Source organism: Chlamydomonas reinhardtii, chromosome 7 (genome assembly GCF_000002595.2).
Source record: "Chlamydomonas reinhardtii strain CC-503 cw92 mt+ chromosome 7, whole genome shotgun sequence".
In the NCBI taxonomy this organism is placed as follows: domain Eukaryota; kingdom Viridiplantae; phylum Chlorophyta; class Chlorophyceae; order Chlamydomonadales; family Chlamydomonadaceae; genus Chlamydomonas; species Chlamydomonas reinhardtii.
Window position 1 is genome coordinate 1,452,434 of NC_057010.1, and position 17,131 is coordinate 1,469,564.

Sequence of the window (17,131 nt, forward strand, 5' to 3'; positions counted from 1 at the left end):
CCAGGAGCCCGTCAGGCACCCCAGCCCCCTCCCCCACCGCCGTAAACACATCCGCTAGGACCGGCGCAAAATCACTGTTATAGTGTTGGTATGACTAAAGTTGAACTGATGGTGGTGGGGACGGTCGGCGGTGCTGGCGCCCTGCCGGCCGGCATGGCTGGCCCGCCCCTGCCCCCTGGCTGGCGTGTGGTGCCGGCGGCCAAGTCACTAGGGGTGCATTACGGGGATTGGGGCGCATGCTCCCCACCAGTTACGTTTGAGGCCGTGATGGGGGTGCTGAGCAAAATCGCGCGCATGCCCGTGTCCATGTTTGGTCGGGCGGCCGCGGCGTCGGCTTATGCTTTGGGCAAGGTCCTGTATCATTTGGAATTTGCGGGTCTTCCCCAACTGTACGTTGTGGACCGGCTGCTAGCCAGGGTGGCGGCGGTGGTGGATCGGCGACTGTCGCCGGCCCAGTTTGATGCCAGCCCACATGCACGCCCGGTTGGCCTCTCCATTGACCTTATGCAACTGCCTCCGGCGGTGGGGGGGGCGGGCCTGTTGCCGCTGGTGCCGCATGTGAAAGCGCGGCAAGCCGGTCTCGCGGTCCGGTGTGTGTTGGGTGTGTGTGGTCTGCTGCCGTACGTGCCCCCGTGGACCCGGGTCGCGGCGGCGTGGCTGCGCCCGGTGCACCCGGCGGCAACGCCCCTGCGTTTCTTGGTGCGGGGGGCCGCGGACCGTGTGCTGAATAAGCCGCTCACCCCGGCGGGCAAGCCGTTTGCGCGCCTGCTGAAAGCCATGACTGCATTGCCCGCGGTGACTCTTGTGGCGCCGCCCGAGCCGGGCGCGTGGGTGAGTCATGTGCCGTTGTGGGCTAACCCGGCGCTGTGTGTGGACGGCCGCACGTGGGAATTGGCTTTCGCGGATTTGTTCGCTCTGCCGGGACTGGCGTGTGTGGGCCAGCTGGTTGCAGCGCATGACGGCCTGAACGAACTGCGGCAGGCATTGACAAGCCCTTGGGCGGAGGGCTCCCGGTCTGGTAAAGCGTGTGCGGATATGTATGTGACTGCTGTGTGGAGGCGGGTGCTGCACTGGAGCACGCGGGCACGCCTGCCGTCGCCCCTGCCGGGGCCGGCGTCGCCTCAAGAGGCGGCCGACCGGTTTGCGGCGGCGGTGGCCCTTCTTCCCGCTGGCTGGGCTGCCGCCGCGCGTGCGGCCCAGCTGGCTCGGGGGCCTGCCGCCGCGCTGCCGCTCCCGGTGGCCGACGTCGTGAGTGCTACGGCGGAGTCGGCGGTGCAACGGGTGGTGCGGGGACTTGGATGGTTGCAGTGCGGGGGCCCGCCCATCCTGCTCACTGCCTACACGGTGAAGGCGGGGACCGTGCTACAAATGGCTCCACAGTTAGCCGCCCTGAAGGCTAAGCATTTGCAGTATGTGTGCGATGCGGGTGTGTCGGGGGTGGGGGCTGCCCTGGCGGCGGGGGCCTTCGTGTGCACCTTGGCCCGCTTGTGGTCGCTGAAATGGGAGAATCATCATAAGGAAGCACTGTGGCGTGTGGCCGCCAACGCTTGCTGGGCGTTTCCACGGCATGCTAGCGAGCGGGCGCGAGGCGTTACTGTTGACCCGTGTTGGGCGTGTGGGGTGGACATGCAGGATGGGGACCGGCGTCACTGGTTTTGGGACTGCACTGTTGCGCTGTCACTGCGGGAAAGTATGGGGATGGCTATGGGTTTCCTGCCGGAGGAGGCTCTAAGTGCCTTCTCTCGTGAGGAGTTGTGGTTAGTGCGCCCGCCTGCGGGGCTTGCGCCACCTGTGTGGGATGTGGTGTGTCTCGCTGCTATGTCTGCCCTGGCCTTTGGTCGGCAGCGTGTGGTTATGGCCGGGTTGGCGGCGCGAGCGAAGCTGCCGTCGGCCCGGGTGCTGAGCATTGGACTTGCCGTCGTAGCTGACTTCTGGGGTCGTCTCCAGACGTTTGTGACTTTGGGTGTCAGGCCAAAGGGTTGGGACGCTGTGCCGTTTGCGCATCCCTTCCTATCTCGGGCTGTTGGTGACGGCATGGTTTTGCGCTTGCCGTATGACGCTGATTCCCCGCCCCCCTCGCCGTGAGAGGTTGTGCGTGGTTGGTGGCTCTGTGTGTGGGCAGGATGCACGTGTGGGCGACCGTTCTAGTACCTGGACGCTTGCGCCCTGGTTAGTGCGTGCGCTGTGCGTGTGTCCTGCGGCCTAGACGTTTCCCGGCACTCCTGTGCCTAGGCTTGTGGCGTTGAGGCACAGCGGTGGGGCTCTGGCGGGTTGAGGCTTGGCTAGGACTCACTGTGCGCGGAGTCACACGGACTTTGCCCGCGGGAGGGTTTGCAGCAAAGTCGGGGTTGGGCCCTGATAGCATGTGATGGCTCGGCGTCTTCGGGAGCTGGGACTGTCCCCTCTGTAACATCCGCATCCATATGATATAATTAAGTAAACCCCTTTGGAGTGAGCACCAGGAGGCAAGACTCGGAGTTTTTGGGCTGAGCCTCCACTTTACTCCGGAGTCCGGGGCTTCCACTCGTTCCACTCGCACCCTGAGTCCATACGAGCCTCCCAACCCCGGGGGAATCTTTCGACCCTTCGACCGCTCTCAGCTCTGCTACGTGAATGTGGCACGCGCTGGTAGATATGCTGCTTGGTAGAGGGCGGCCTGCGGCCCTGCGCCGTGATGGCGGCAATGGCGACGGCGGCGGCACGAAGCCGGATGGCGGCGGCGGTGGCACAGGGCCTGGCGGCGGCAGCGGCGGCGCAGGGCCTGTCAGGCGGCAGCGGCAGCGGCAGCGGCAGCGGCAGCGGCAGCGGCAGCGGCAGCGGCAGCGGCAGCGGCAGCGGCAGCGGCAGCGGCAGCGGCAGCGGCAGCGGCAGCGGCAGCGGCAGCGGCAGCGGCAGCGGCGGCGGCGGCAGCAACCTTAGGCCCAGCAGTGTCGGCGTGCATGTGCGTAGCGGAGGGGGCAGGCAAGGCCACGCCGAGGTGAGCGCGGCGCCACCCAAGGCCCGCGACCTTTTCACCCTCTCCTAGGCCCCACGCACGGAGCGGCCACCATCCAGCGACGGGACTGCCTTCACCCTATGCGTTTGTGGCCACTTGGGGTCGGTGGCGGGGTGTATGGGGGCTATCGGCCATTCGGCCTCCCCTCGTCGACAGACACAGATTGGACGGCATGTCAACTGGGGCTGCCTCAGCCCCCTACATCCAGCTGTGCATAACCGCCTACACCTCATCACCTCGTCCAACGTTTACAAGATGGGGCTTGCTTTGTGCCCAGTACTCAGTAGTATATTACCGCACCAAGACGGGGAGAGCAGGCCCTCCAGGCTTCCACGGCCTACTAATACAGCAGCCCAACCTACAATGCTCTTCAACAGTGTATTCAGCCTTGGCAGTAGCTAGCGAATCCCGTCAACGCAGGAGCACAACATACCGTGCGCGTGCACGGACCGCTTGACTAGCATCTATGCGCAGTAGTTACAAACATCGGCATTCGGTAACTGCAACATTTGCGTTCCCAACCACACCACGTCCCTCTGCAAGCGATGCACATGGCCTGTAGTCGTCCTCCGCGTCGCGGCGGCTGCCTGTCCCCACTCCGACTCTATCCTCCACAACTCCAATCCCGCCTTGCTCAGTCCCACTGCCCTCACCCTCTGCCGCCCCCCGCTACGCACCTTCCGCCGCCTCAGCCAGGGCCTCGTCTCCCATTTGCATCATTTTCTGCAACCACAGACGATGTCCCACCGGCACGGGCCAGCCCCCGTCCGAACCAATCTCCCAACACGCGTCCAGCGCTTCCCTGCACTCGAGCGTCCATTGCAGGTCGTAGCGCTGTAGCAGCCACCACAGCGCAGGGATGTGCAAGGGGTCGCCTTGCTCCGCCGCTAGGGAGCACAAGAGCTGCTGCAGCTGCTGCTGGTTGTCGGGATCCACAGCAAGGCCGCGGCTGCGCAGCCACTCGGCGGCGGCCCAGTTGCCGCTCAGCAGCGCGGACTCGACAAGAGCCGCGCCGCTGGCCTGTGCGTGCGCACGAGTGAGGATACGGCAGTGGGAAGACGTGCGGTTTGCAAGACGTGCTTGTGGAGGAGGGTCCGTGAGGAAAACGCAGCAGGACTAGTGCCAGAGCGCGCAGGCGCACAAGCGACAGAGTGAACAGCCAAAGACGGCAGTACGGTATCCAGAACACACAAAGACAGACAGTTCACACCGCCGTTAATTAACCACAAGTAAACAGCAGCGATTCGGGCCCTGTCAGAGGGCCATACAAGCACGCACGCACCTGGCTGCTCACTCCTGCGGGCCCCAGCGCCTCCAGCGCCCACTCGAGCTGTTCCTCGCTGCCGCCTGCCACCAAGTCCATGAAGCTGATGGCGGCGCCGCGCTGCGAGGGGACGTGCATGTCCGCGGACAAGGTAAGCACGGTTGGCATTGCCACGGCGTCGAACTGCTCTATCCTGCCACCTACGGCCAAAGGCTCTATGCAAGCCCCGACCCACCCTGCGCAAAGTGGCGACGCCCCACCCCGTGAGCCACCCCTTGGGAACCTGCACTGTCATGCGACCTCACACACCCACCTGCTCGTGCAGGTGGCGCAGCAACTCCAGGTCAGCCCCGTGCTGCGCCGCGCGCCGAAACACCGCCGACCAGTCCGCACCAGCCTCAGCTGCAGCCTCGTTTAGCCCGCCCTCCATCGCCGCGTACCGCAGCGCGGGCAGGCACTCGAACGCCCTCTCCGTTGAGGTAGACGTGCAATCCCGACGCTCAGGGGCCGCGTTCAGCAGGTGCGCGAAGCTGAGCGCAACGCCCCGCTCCCGCAGCATCCGTAGCACCTGCACCTGCCCCGCCGCTGTCGCTGCCTTTGCCAGGACCTGCGACGCCGGCTCCTGCTGGCCTGCCTGCCCCCAACCTGCAGCACGCAGCAGCGGCGGCAGACCCAGGCACCACGCCGCTGCGGAGACGTTCCCGGCTGCAGCTGCGGCCTCCACCGCCTCCGCAGGCACGTCAATGCCGCACGCAGCCAGGCGCTCTAGGCGCTGCAGGTAGTCGGGCTGCCCCCCCGCTTGCCGCCACAACTCCTCGTCAAGGCGCGCCGTGCCGTGGCTTGCTGGAGCCCAGCCCGGCGACGAGACCCACTGCAACAGCAGCCAGTCGCACTTGGCCGCCCAGTCGCCGGTGGGGCTGGCCACCGCGCGTAGCAGCAGCGCCCGCCTGTGCTGGGCCTCCGCCGCGGCCTCCGTGCCCCACTGCCCGTAGTGCCGCTGCAGCGCCTCCAGCGGGCAGCCGTACGCCACACCCGCCAGCACCTCGCGGCGCTGCATGGCGTCCGTCACCGCCGCCGCCGCCAGCAGCTCGCCCAGCAACTCCACCTGCCCTCCCTCCGCAGCGGCGGTCGCGAGCTTGTGTGCCTCAGCCCGCGGCGAATTGTTGCCATAGCCAGCAACCGCGGGCAGGCCTCCGCGCCATTGCTGCACCCACGCCACGACCTCTCGCTGCCCCCGCAAGCACGCAGCGTGCTCCGCGTACCGCGCGTAGCGGCCGAGGTCGGCGTCGTCCTCGCACATGTCGGTCACGTTCATAAGCCACTGGCACACCGGCACATGACCGCCCATGGCGGCGGCCGTCCACACTGTGTAGCCGTCCCAGTGGCAGCCCTCCTCAACCAGCAGCTGGCGGCACGCCTCCAGGTCGCCAACGGCGGCAGCGGACACAAGCGCATCCGACTTGACCACAGTGCCGCAGTGCTCAAGCGCCGCATCCAGGCTGGGAGGGTGCCGGCTGGAGGCGGCCAGGCACAGCAGGCGGTGCCTCTGCCGCTGATTCAGCGCGCGCCAGGGCTCCGGGCGGCCCCAGTGGGCCACGAAGTCGTGTCCGGGCCAGGGCTGCTCCGCGAGGCAGAGCTGTATGTTGGAGGTCAGGGCGCTGCAAAACCACTGCGACGGCTCCCTAGCCAGCTTGAAGGTCTTGTAGTCACGGAGGCACGTATAAACCTCCTTGCTGGCAAACTTGAAGCTGGAAGCGACCTCGTTGGGGTGGAGAGCACCAGCAACCTGCCGCAGCAGCCCCGGATTCAACTGACCCAGCGGGTTATCGGCCCCAGCCATATTATTACGCAATTAACGTGCCTCGAGGCTCAGCCCGTGAGGTTCACAGGCGCGACAAGGGGACAAACTTAGGGACCGACGGCCCACCTAGAGCGAGTCAGTTGCAGCCAGCTCACCGGCTGTTCCAACGATCTATGCGCGAATCGTGTGATCGCGATAAGTGATTGAAATTGCGAAACGTATATCCTTTCATCCCCTTCATCGCGGCCCCCGATCACACGTCGTGTCCGCTCAGCTCCTCTGCAACTGCACCTAGCCAGCAGACCCTTCCCTCTACCGTCCATGTAATTGGCTAGTGACGGGCGCAGAGGAGCTCCCACGCCCGTTCGGTAATGCTATCCAAAGTGCAATGCATCTGCGAAATTTTAACCAAGCCTGACCAAGCCGCGTGATCCTCAAGTGAGTCAAGTCTAACCTGCCCCAAAGCCACCCCTGCGCAGTCACCGCCACCCCCAGTGACCAGTCTTGGGCTGCAGCCACTGCTGTGCCGCCAGCGCAGGCCCAACCTGGGCTCCGACGTCGCTAGCCGTGGCCTCCGTGCCTGGCCCACGTGCCGTTCCATATGGTGCCCTTTACACTTACGGTACGTGCACGTGTGTGTACGGTATGTGCCGTTTGCGCATAAATGGCTGTTCATAGCGCCGTACGGCCCTACGCAGACCTTCCATGCCGCCGTGCCCCATCAGTGCATACCAGTGTCTGCTTTCGGGTGCACTACGATGGCCACACGTTCTGCGTTGTGTGCATGCCGCCGCCCTGTTTGTCATAAATCACCACTCATCCACTGCAGGCAATCAGGCAACCTTATGCAATTGTGGCGCACTACATCATGGGGGACAGGCATTCTCTTTCGTTTGTATCCACTCATGGTGCTCCCAAGCCATCTGGGGTAGATCACATCCTGGCCCGTCATCCAGTCATGTTGCATAGCTGGTCCTGCCTAGCCGTGAGGTGTTACGGTACAGGTTTAACTGCAGTACCCACACGCCCCACCAGCCTCTGCCCTAATCCCACGGCATACCAGCACTCCTATTTTAGCCAGATGACTACATGCGCAGTGCCCGACCACGGAGATAGGTCTGGTGCATAAGTGCATTCGAGCGCTGTCCCGTGCCCGCCTTGCTGACAGGTCCCAGTGCACGTTGTCATAAACCATCAAATCGTGACTTGACTGTTGCGGCACTCATGCAACTGGCCATCCGGTGTGCGGCGCATCCTCGCCTCCGTCAATGTCGTCCCAGGCCCGCTTGCGCTTGCCGCACAGGGACGTGGCGGCGGAGCCGCCACGGCCAGCTTCGAGGTAGCCGCCTGGCAAAGCGGGTCCATGCAGGGCAGGTGGGTGAGACCCCGTCGCCGCCGCATGCGCGCCCATCACCTCCACATAGCTGTCCATGGCCACGCAGGCTTCCGAGCCCAGAGCAACGACTGCGCATATAGGAACAGCAGGAAAGGAGCTTCAAGGAGTGCGCGAGTAGTGAACAGCAAACAGGCTGTTACGGCTGGGCAGTTACGATGTCCAGGACCCATCCAGTGTGCAGGAGTGTGCGAGTGACGTCGTTCACAGTATTCATAACCCCATCGCTCCACTTTCACCCAGAGCTAGATTGAAGGCATACATGTTCTAATTGCGTGCCTCACCTGCCGCGCTCGCAGGCCGCGTATCTGGCGTTGATTGCCCGCATTCCGAACCGGCGAGCACCAGGACGCGAGCGGTCACCACGCCGTCTTCACTCTGCACCGAGCACGTGACTCGTAGATGCGCGCTACTCTGCATCTCCGCCCTTTAAGAAGTCGTTATAGTTGGGGTGGCGGGCGCAGACCGTTCTGTTCTTAAGGGGTCATGTTATAATAATGCAACTTAAAACATGGATAAAATTTTGCTTATTTCATCATGACAATGCTCCAGCGCTAATCGTTAATGCGACACAGAACTGTTAGTTTGAGCCTAGGCTAACGAATCGGACTGTCTCTGTATCACCATCAGTAATCGATTCCATCCTATGCCTACACAATGCATCTGACAATTTTGAAGCTTTGTGCTCTTGAAGCCGGTCACCATGAGGCCGTGCCCGCCGTGGCCTAAACCCAGCCCCCATTCGCCGTGCCGTGCATCCCCTCCCCTCCCAAACCGGCGAACCCAACCCTCTTCCCCGCCCCCCGTTGTGAATTACTTGTTCCGTAAACTCCAAAGTACCTGGACTATGAATGAAAGCTTGGATATCACAACGCATCGACACCTGCTAGTATCATAGGATGGCCGAGTAGCTGAATTGACTTGACTTCCGTAGCATATTTACCTGCAACCTGCTAACCATGGAGCCGCTCGGTTTTGATGGCGAGGTCGCTGACTTTGGCGTCTGGGATGTCCCGTTTTCGGGCGGCGGAGCATTCGATTATCCCGCAGCACCAAAGCGGCTTGTTTCAGCACAACCTGAAAAGAAAAAGAAATCAAACAAGCACCTGTCGCAGCACCATTTCGAGGACATTCTCGATAAGCCCGTCAAGCTCGGCGCAGACCTGCTCAAGCAGCTGCATGATAAGACTTCAGAAGTCCCTAAAAAGACAAAGCGTGCAGTGGAAGGCGATGCGGAGTCCGGCAAACCCGCCGCCAAGGCAGCAGGTGCCGCCGCAGAGCTCCCTGGCACCTCCGGCGCCAAGCCCGCCGGCCGCGAGGCGCGTGGCAAGAAGCGCGCGGCGGAGGTTAGTCCTGAAGCGGCTCCCGCAGCTGCAGCTTCAGCAGCTGTACCTGCGGAGCCCACGAGAGCCGCCAAGGCGCCTGCGAAGGCGCCGTCGCAGGCGCTGCCGGGGCCGCCCAACACGGATGGCGACGCCGCTGCTGCCGCCACAGCTGCCGTTGCTGGTGGCGCCTCCGGCGAGGCACCTGGACAGGCGAAAGAGGGAAAGAAGCACAGCAAGAACAAGTTCAAGCAGCACCAGGACGGGCAGCAGCAGCAGCAGCAGCAGCAGCCAAACATCAAGCCGCCGGCCGCCGCAGCTGCTACCAACGGTAAAGCTGCACAAGCTGTGAGCAAGCCGGGCAAGGGCGAGGCAGCCATGACGCCCGTGGTGGCGCCTCCGGACAAGGCTGAGGTGGCAGCGAGCAAGGGCGGGGCGGGCAAAATGGCTCCGGGAGCTGCAAAGGAGGCCGAAGCTGCGCCGGCGGAGGTGGCGCAGCCGTCACACAAGAAGCAGAAGCGCCAGCAGCAGCTGGCCACTGAAGAGGGCGATGGAGAGCCTACAGAGGCGAAGAAGGCAGGGGTTGCAAGTGCCAAGAAGGTGACGCCGGCGCCGACGTTGACACCGCAGCAGCAGCAGCCGCAGGTGCAAAATGCGGGCAAGGAGGGAAAGGTAAAGGAGCAGCAGAAGGAGCAGGCGGAGCACACTGCGGCAGCAGCGGCGGCAGCGGCGGCAGCAGCAGCGGCTGCAGAGGCAGAGGCAGCGGCTAGTAGGAAGGCCGCAGCGGCGGCAGCTGCTGCGGCAGCGGCAGCGGAGGCGGCCGAGGCAGCTGCTAGGAAGAAAGCAGCTGCTGCAGCAGCTGCGGCGGCGGCAGCGGCACAGGCGGAGGTGGCTGCTGACAAGAAGGCAGCGGCGGCGGCGGCGGCTGCAGCAGCGGAGGCGGAGGCGGCTGCTAGAAAGAAGGCAGCGGTGGCTAAGAAGGCTGTGGGCAAGGTGGTAGATGGGCCCAAGGGGCAGGCAGCTGCCGCCGCGGCGACGGCGGCTGAGGGAGGTGAGGATGAGGTCGTGGCTCCTCCAGCGGCCAAGAAGGCCCGGACCAAGGAGCCGGCGGCGCCCCAGGAGCAGGGGCAGGGGCAGGCGGCAGCCGCGGGGAGCAAGCAGGGCAAGCAGCAGCAACAGCTGCCACAGCAGCGGCCACAGCCAAAGGGCACGGAGCGTGGTGCGCAGGAGCACGAGGGTGCCGAGCGGCCGCAGGCCAAGAAGCAGGTCAAGGAGGGCAATCCGGCGCCCAAGTCCCAGCAGCAACAGCAGCAGCCAGCGGCCGCAGCTGCGAAACCAGCAGTAGCAGCTGTAGCAGGACAGGACGGGAAGAAGGGCGGGAAGGTTCCTAAGGCCGCCCCAGCCGCGGCTCCAGTCACTACATCCGCGCCGCCTGGTGCGCCGCCGGCGCTCGCCAGGCCCGCACATGCCACCACCGCCGCCAGCCTGGCGGCGGCACTTGGCGGCAAGGCGGCGGCGCCGGCCGCTGCCGGCCACAAGCTGACACACGCCGAGGCGCTGGCGGCGGCGCGCGCGAAGCAGCAGGCCGCCGCTGCGGCGGCGGCGGCCAACGGACCGGCGGTGCCAGCTGATGACAGCGACGACGACGATGCCGGCGGCGCCGCCGGGGCCGTTGTTGGGCTGCGACGGCCGCTGGGTGGCGCCGCCGCAGGCGCCGCGGGTAAGGGCAGGAAGGCGGCGGCGGCGGCTGCCGGCGGCGGCTTCCTGGACAAGCTGCGGGCGCGGCTGGCGGGCGGGCGGTTCCGGTACCTCAATGAGGAGCTGTACACACAGAGCGGCGACAACGCCTTCGCCATGATGCAGGTGCGGCTGCGGCGAGGAGGGCTGCAGCTGGGGCTGGGGCTGGGGCTGGGGCTGGGCTTAGGGTTAGGGTTAGGGTTGGGGTTGGGGTTGAGGTTGGGGTTGGGGTTCGGGCTCTGACTAGGACTGGGACTGGAAGCGGCATTGAGGATGTCTTAGAGCATTCATATGGAGGGACTGGAGAATTTGCGCGCCGAAGCAAGCTGTAGAGCAGTAGAGGGTAAAAGGGACCGCCGCACAAGCGCTGCCTTGGCCCCGCGTTGCCGGGGCGCTGGCTGTGCTGTCACTTTGCGTTTAGAGTGCACCACGGAACAACACACCGTATGCGGACCGCCGCTCTCGCCAATCACTCCATCTCTACGCCGCGTCGCGACGTCATCAACACCCCTGCACTGCCGATGTGCAACCCCGTCCCCCGCCTCCCCCCCTCCTGCTCCATCATCCCCTGCAGGCCCAGCCGGAGCTGTTCAGCCAGTACCACGAGGGCTTCCAAAAGCAGACTAAGGGCTGGCCCAAGCAGCCCGTGGACGTAGCCATTGCCTGGCTGAGGGCCAAGAAGTGAGAGAGGCAGGGGGCGGGCCGAAGGGAGATATGCCCGATGGGGGCTGGGATGGGGAGGGAAGAGGCGGTCGTTTGCCGTGTTCGATACGGTACAGCGGGGCGCAAAGGGAAGGGGGATGCCGTGGGTCCACAAGCGAGTGGTGGGAGCAGCCACGTCGCTGCGGGTGATGTGTGCGCATCCGGCTGCCTCACGCACTGGCGCTGCCGTGTGCACTTGCCGCCACCACCTCCACCCCTTGGCTGGTCTTGGTCTTGGTCTTGGTCTTGGTCTGATTCTTTGGTCTTGGTCGCGGCAGGAACGAGGTCAAGGTGGCAGCGGACTTTGGGTGCGGGGACGCCAAGATCGCAGCCAGCGTGCCGCAGGTGCGCACACATGGGTGCAGTGGCGTGTAATGGGGATGTTGGTGGGCAGGGGGCGCCCCACGGGGGCGACGCCGTGCATGCGCTTGTGTTCAGAAGTGCATCAAGCGGGACGCCACACGCAACCTCCCCAACCTCCCCATCCTCCCCATCCTCCCCTTCATCTCCAACCGCTCCAACCTCTCCGACCTCCCCACCGTGCCGCAGGAGGTGCACTCGTTTGACCTGATTGCCTCCGCTCCGGGTGTGGTGGCGTGCAACATGTCGGCGGTGCCGCTGCCGGACGCCGCCGTGGACGCGGCCGTGTTCAGCCTGGCGCTCATGGGCACAGACTACGGCGCGTTCCTGGAGGTGAGGAAAACGTGTGTGGGTGTGGGTGTGGGTGTGGGTGTGGGTGGGTGGGTGGGTGGGTGTGTGGGTGTGTGTGTGCCGGGTGGAGCGTGTGTGGGGAATGGTGTTTCCGGGGTTGGGCGTGTGTGTGGGTGGGTGGGTGGTGTGTGCGGGGTTGGTGTATGGGGCACCCTGCCGCTGCGGTGTCGGGCCCCCCTGCAGGCTGGTGTGGCTGTTGACCGGTGCGTACCCTGCCTGCCCCTCCTACTTCCCCTCCCCCGAATACACACACGCGCGCAGGAGGCGGTGCGCGTGCTCAAGCCCAAGGGCTACCTGTGGATTGCCGAGGTGCGCAGCCGCTTCGCGCCCCAGGGCGACGGCGACGACGACGACGAGCAGGCGGGCAGCGGCAGCGACGACGAGGCGGGCGCCGGCGGCGGCGGTGGGCGCGGGCGCGGCGGCGCGGGTGGTGGCTCGGAAGACTTCCGGCCCTTCTTGGCGTGCCTGAAGCAGCTGGGGCTGAAGCTGCTGAGCGAGGACGCTCACAACAAGATGTTTGTGGTGTGGGTGCTGCAGAAGAAGCCCGAGGGCGAGGGCGGCAGGGGCAAGGCGGGCGCAAAGAAGGGTGGAATCCCCTGGCCGCCGCTGAAGGCGTGCATGTACAAGAAGCGGTAGCTTGGTTCTGGTGAAGTTGTGCTTGCGGAGAGGTGCCTGGTGGATGGATTAAGGCGAGAGCTCGAGAGTGTGTGATGAGGTTAGGGAGCGAATTGCTGTGGGAGTCCGAGAGACCGAGACCCGCGGCATTCTTGAACATGCGGACATGCCGACGACCGAGGAATGCCGGTTTGGGAGCTGGTCAGCTGGCGGCTGCTTGACTGTGATCCCACCACCTGAAGCCTAGCCGCGCGAAATCTGCTCATAGAACCAGAAAGCATGAGGCATGTGTGGGGTGGGTCGGTCCGGGGCAACAGGGGCTGCGACAGCAGCTGTACGGCATCCGGCGTGTCCTCCGCACGGCAGTGGCGTGTCCCAGCTGCTGCATTTCCACGCGAACATCGCCCAAGCCCTGACAATTGTGCTTGTGTATAGAATCTGAACATACTGCGCACTGTATTTGCTCATAACTCGTTGCTTTCGGACCTGCGTCTAGAATCTTTCTGATGCGCGCGTCTAGTCTGTTTCTGCTTGGCTTATTAGCAGGTGGCTGTTTATACTACTGTGAAGCTGATTTTGGGCAGGCGATTGTCGACGAAGCGCTCGACGCGCTGCAGAATGGCAACGACGGAGACCCTCGCAGCATGGAGGACTTGCTCCACTGGGCAATCTGTAAGGCTTGAGGGACGCTACTGATCGTATGCCTTGCACCCCGAGCAGCCTCCGCACAGTTCACGACTTGTCCTGAGTCTCGTCCTTCCCTCCTTCTGCCACTCCGCGGCCGCAGCGCACAGCGATCCCGCCAAGCTCGCGGCAGCTGCCGAGGAGGCTCAGCGGGTGCAGGTGGTGAAAGACCTGAAGGAGCAGCGCAGACGTGTCAAGGAGGTGGGCGGGGTCAGGGGGGGAGGTAGGCAGGGGCTACCGGAGGTTGAGGAGCGGCGCATGGCTCTGAACCCAGGCCCGTGGCCCCTTGGCCAGTCGTCATAAAATGTTGGGTACCTTTGTAGAGACCTCGCTACGCCCCTGTGCCAGCTCGCCCGGGACGCAGCTCCAGCCCTCCCTGCACGCCCCCCGATCTCCTACATACAACCCGCTTACCAGCCCACCGCCGTGCCAAACCCTCCTCCCCACCTCCATCCCGTGCCGCCATCCCCACCCCCTCCACTCCCACACACACACACGTGTGCCGTGCAGCTTCTGGACCACGTGCGCTCCCAGCCCACGGAGGCGGACATGATGCGCGAGGGCATTGACATCCTGCGCCGCGCCGGCGCCTCCGACACGGAGCTGCTGGCGGCGCTGCAGGCGCTGCAGGTACTGGTGGAGCCCATCGACAACGCCAATGGTGAGGAGGGAAGCGAGGAGGGAGGCGGGGGGGGCGGAGAGTGGGGAGTGGGGCGCGGAGAGTGGGGGATGGGGTGGGTGTTCGTGCGGGTGGCGAGGGAGGCAGCGGCAGGGGAGGCGGGGATGCGAGTCCAGGAGATGCGGAACCGGGTAGAGAGTCAGGCGTTCATGTTTTCCTGCTGCCCAACCAAAAGTCCCGGATCGGCACTCGGCTTCTCACCGCTCCTCCTCTGCCTCCTCCTCCTCCGCTCCACAGACCTGCACCCGCTTGGCGGCCTGTCGCCAGTGGTGGCGCAGCTGGCTCGGCTGGCAGAGGCGCCGGCGCTGGCCACCGCCGCCGCGCACGTGATCGGCACCGCCGCCTCCAACAACCCCACCTTCCAGCGCGCGCTGCTGAGTCAGCACCCCGAGGTGGTGGGCACGCTGCTGCAGGTGCGCGGGGGTGGGACAGGGGGGTGCTTGCAGCGGGGGCGGGGGTGCAAAGGATGGGGTGCAAGGGATGGGGTGCAAGGGGCGGGGTGCTTGGATAGCAACGGGTGTGTGTGGTTTGGGGGGCCTGGAGGCTGGGAGAGGGCTTGCGTGGTGCAACTGTCCAGGGCCCCAGCTGTCTTGCCAATACACTTGCCGTGGGGGCGCGGGAACGCCGCAGCGGTGCGAGGTATGCGGCTGTGAGCTCTTCATGGTATCTGGTACGGTAAGCTCGTACGGCAACAGCTCTTACCGCTGTGCTGCCATGCTGGCCCCGCAGGTGTCGGCGGCTCCGGACCATGAGTGCTCGGTCAAGGGCCTGTACGCGCTGGCGGCCATGGTCCGGAACCTGCGGGAGGCGCGGGCGGCCTTCGTGGAGGCAGGTGCGTGATGGCGGGGGCAAGGCATGCACACACGGTGGGGCACACCCCGCCCTCCCTCCGTCTCACGCTTGTCATGTACGTGGTACGCGCGCGCACACGCACACACAGCATCTCTCCCTGTTTTCTCCTCAAGTGCGCACGCACACCACCCCCACCACCCGCCGTATTCCCGCTGTGCGTCTGGACGTCGGCAGTTTCATGCGTCATACAAACCGTCCGCATGAATGGCTAAATCCCCACCACCACCACACACACACACACACACACACACACACACAGACAACGTTTTCCTTGTGCTCTTTAACACACAGACAAGTAACTCCGGCGTCGTCTGGGCAGGCTTTCGTTTCGTTTTTTAAACACACACACACACACACACACACACACACACACACACACACACACCGCAGGCGGCTTCGGCACGTTGGAGGCTCTGCTGCGCGGCGAGGCCGTGTCCCCGCGGGTGAAGCGCAAGTCCCTCAGCCTGTTCATGGACCTGGTGGACACACAGCCCGCGGCGGCGGCGGCGGCGGCAGAGGCAGGAGCAGCGGCAGGAGCTGCAGGGGGTGCCGGTGGTGGTGGTGATGTCGAGGCGGGGGCGGCGGCAGACGGTGGCGAGGGGTTGGAAGGAGCAGGCGGCGGCAAGCAGGAGGTCATTCGCAGGCTGCAGCGGGAGGTGAGCGCGCCGCTGTCCGTGCGGCTGGACACGAGAGGCAGGGGCGGGGCAAGGCTGGGAAACCGATTATGCTTGTGTACGGTAGTTGCATGCCGCCAAGACAGCGAATCTTGTTTGGTAACTGTAATTGCAGGCGGACCAGCGGCAGCAGCAGCAGCACGGGGACGCGCACGAGGACGCGCACGCCGGCTACGGCCCGCAGGCGCTGGCGGCCGCCGCCATCAGCACTGGGCTGCCGGAGGCGGTGGTGGCGCTGTTGGCGCAGCCCGACCCAGACATGCAGGTGAGCGGGTGAACTGGGGTGAGGGGGTGGTGGGTGTGGGGCAGCAGAGCACACAGCGAGCGGTGCGGGTATGAGGGCTGGGAGGGGGCCAGCGAGCAGAAGGGCTGGGGAGGTGCATTCCTGTGCATGAGCTCTCTGACGCCGCGGCGCACCACCAACCCGTCGCGCCGTACCTGAAACACCCATATATGCAAACATACATACACACTAGCCATTCCGCCCCACCGGCATCTTACATGCCCCTACTCAAGCACACGCACGCGTCTGGTGTACGCGCAGGAGAAGGCGCTGCTTGTGCTGCAGCGGCTGGCGGGCGACGGCGTGGCGAGGCAGGTGCTGCGAGCCAATGGCGCAGGTGCGTGGCGGGCTGTGTGGTGTCCGGGGTGCTGGGTGGCCTGCGTGCCAGGGTGGCAACGTGTCTGCCCTGGTGACCTGCTGTCTTGTGAGGGCGATCCTTGTGCACGAGACACAACAGCAACTTCCACGGCCTTGCACGGCGCCGCTTTCTCCCAGTCTGTTGCACCACAACAAGGCACAACTCAACCCAACACACCACACCGCAATGCAACATAACGCAACGCAAATCGCTGCGCACGCAGATGAGGCGCTGGTGCAGCTGCGGGCGCAGCTGCGGGCGGACGCGCCTGGGCCCGGCGACGAGGCCGACCCCTACCACGACTACCTGACGGACCTGGCGGCCCAGGTGGCGGCAGCCATGGCGGCACCAGGGCCCCAGGCGCCGGCAGGCAGCGGCGGCGGCGCGGCTGCTACAGCTGCGGGTGCGGGCGCGGGAGCGGCGGCGGCGGCAGGGAGGAGTGGGGCAGCGGGGGCGGCGGAGGCGGGGAAGGGAGGGAGCGGCATTGGGAGAGGTGGGTTGAAGGGTGAGGTGGAGGGTGTGGAGGTGCAGCAGCCAGTGCTGGCGCTAGGGGGGCCGTCGCGGGTTGGGCCGCGGCTAGCGGGTGCTGTTGGAGGAGAAGGGGAGCGGGGCACGGCGAAGGGCGGGTCGTGTAGTGTTGGGGATGGCGACGCCGGGGATAGTGACACGGGTTCGGGGCAATGCAGCGCGTCGCGGTGAGCAAGGGAGGTCGCGGGGTCTGTGCTTCCGAGGCACCCCAGACCAAGAAGAACGTGTTAGACTGGTGAACGGTGAGCAAAGCGGACGTGTCGGGTCGCGTGTCGACGCAACGTGATGGCGATCGTGAGCCATGGTGGCCAGATGTCAGGTTGAGGGGCACGCGTGCAGTCCGAATTCACGGGCATATTGCCCGAGCATAGGGCATGGCAAGAGGCCGCCTGGCAGGTGCAGGCCAAGCACCCAAGTGAAGCGAAGCCGTCCAGGGTGCGCGGCTGCGCACACGCACGTTTGCGGCAGCAACCCAGTGTACATGTTGCAAGTGCTCTCCCTAAACTGAAGCTTTCGGAATGCGCACCGCTGTC

General features: G+C 65.2%; 5 protein-coding genes across 5 annotated transcripts; 3 read left to right on the plus strand and 2 right to left on the minus strand.

The window, feature by feature from the left end:
* The first annotated feature begins 2,442 nt into the window (after nt 1-2,442).
* Nucleotides 2,443-3,164, plus strand: CHLRE_07g323326v5 (uncharacterized protein). Its single transcript, XM_043064003.1, has one exon. The coding sequence runs from the start codon at nt 2,675-2,677 to the stop codon at nt 3,023-3,025; it is 351 nt and encodes a 116-aa protein (XP_042922571.1). The 5' UTR covers nt 2,443-2,674; the 3' UTR covers nt 3,026-3,164.
* A 67-nt stretch (nt 3,165-3,231) lies between these two features.
* CHLRE_07g323350v5 (uncharacterized protein) lies at nt 3,232-6,432 on the minus strand. Its single transcript, XM_001701009.2, has 3 exons — nt 4,573-6,432; nt 4,278-4,379; nt 3,232-4,015 (listed from the first exon to the last, which is right to left on the minus strand). The coding sequence occupies exons 1-3, from the start codon at nt 6,097-6,099 to the stop codon at nt 3,665-3,667; spliced, it is 1,980 nt and encodes a 659-aa protein (XP_001701061.2). The 5' UTR covers nt 6,100-6,432; the 3' UTR covers nt 3,232-3,664.
* A 64-nt stretch (nt 6,433-6,496) lies between these two features.
* CHLRE_07g323400v5 (uncharacterized protein) lies at nt 6,497-7,942 on the minus strand. The gene is made up of 2 exons (XM_043064004.1): nt 7,738-7,942; nt 6,497-7,524 (listed from the first exon to the last, which is right to left on the minus strand). The coding sequence occupies exons 1-2, from the start codon at nt 7,871-7,873 to the stop codon at nt 7,283-7,285; spliced, it is 378 nt and encodes a 125-aa protein (XP_042922572.1). The 5' UTR covers nt 7,874-7,942; the 3' UTR covers nt 6,497-7,282.
* A 110-nt stretch (nt 7,943-8,052) lies between these two features.
* CHLRE_07g323450v5 (uncharacterized protein) lies at nt 8,053-12,784 on the plus strand. Its single transcript, XM_001700818.2, has 5 exons — nt 8,053-10,638; nt 11,087-11,193; nt 11,493-11,559; nt 11,764-11,907; nt 12,187-12,784. The coding sequence occupies exons 1-5, from the start codon at nt 8,413-8,415 to the stop codon at nt 12,559-12,561; spliced, it is 2,919 nt and encodes a 972-aa protein (XP_001700870.2). The 5' UTR covers nt 8,053-8,412; the 3' UTR covers nt 12,562-12,784.
* Nucleotides 12,785-12,982: 198 nt separating this feature from the next.
* Nucleotides 12,983-17,124, plus strand: CHLRE_07g323500v5 (uncharacterized protein). The gene is made up of 9 exons (XM_043064005.1): nt 12,983-13,212; nt 13,328-13,425; nt 13,735-13,885; nt 14,141-14,316; nt 14,633-14,735; nt 15,146-15,411; nt 15,545-15,694; nt 15,974-16,049; nt 16,294-17,124. The coding sequence occupies exons 1-9, from the start codon at nt 13,185-13,187 to the stop codon at nt 16,767-16,769; spliced, it is 1,524 nt and encodes a 507-aa protein (XP_042922573.1). The 5' UTR covers nt 12,983-13,184; the 3' UTR covers nt 16,770-17,124.
* Nucleotides 17,125-17,131: the final 7 nt, after the last annotated feature.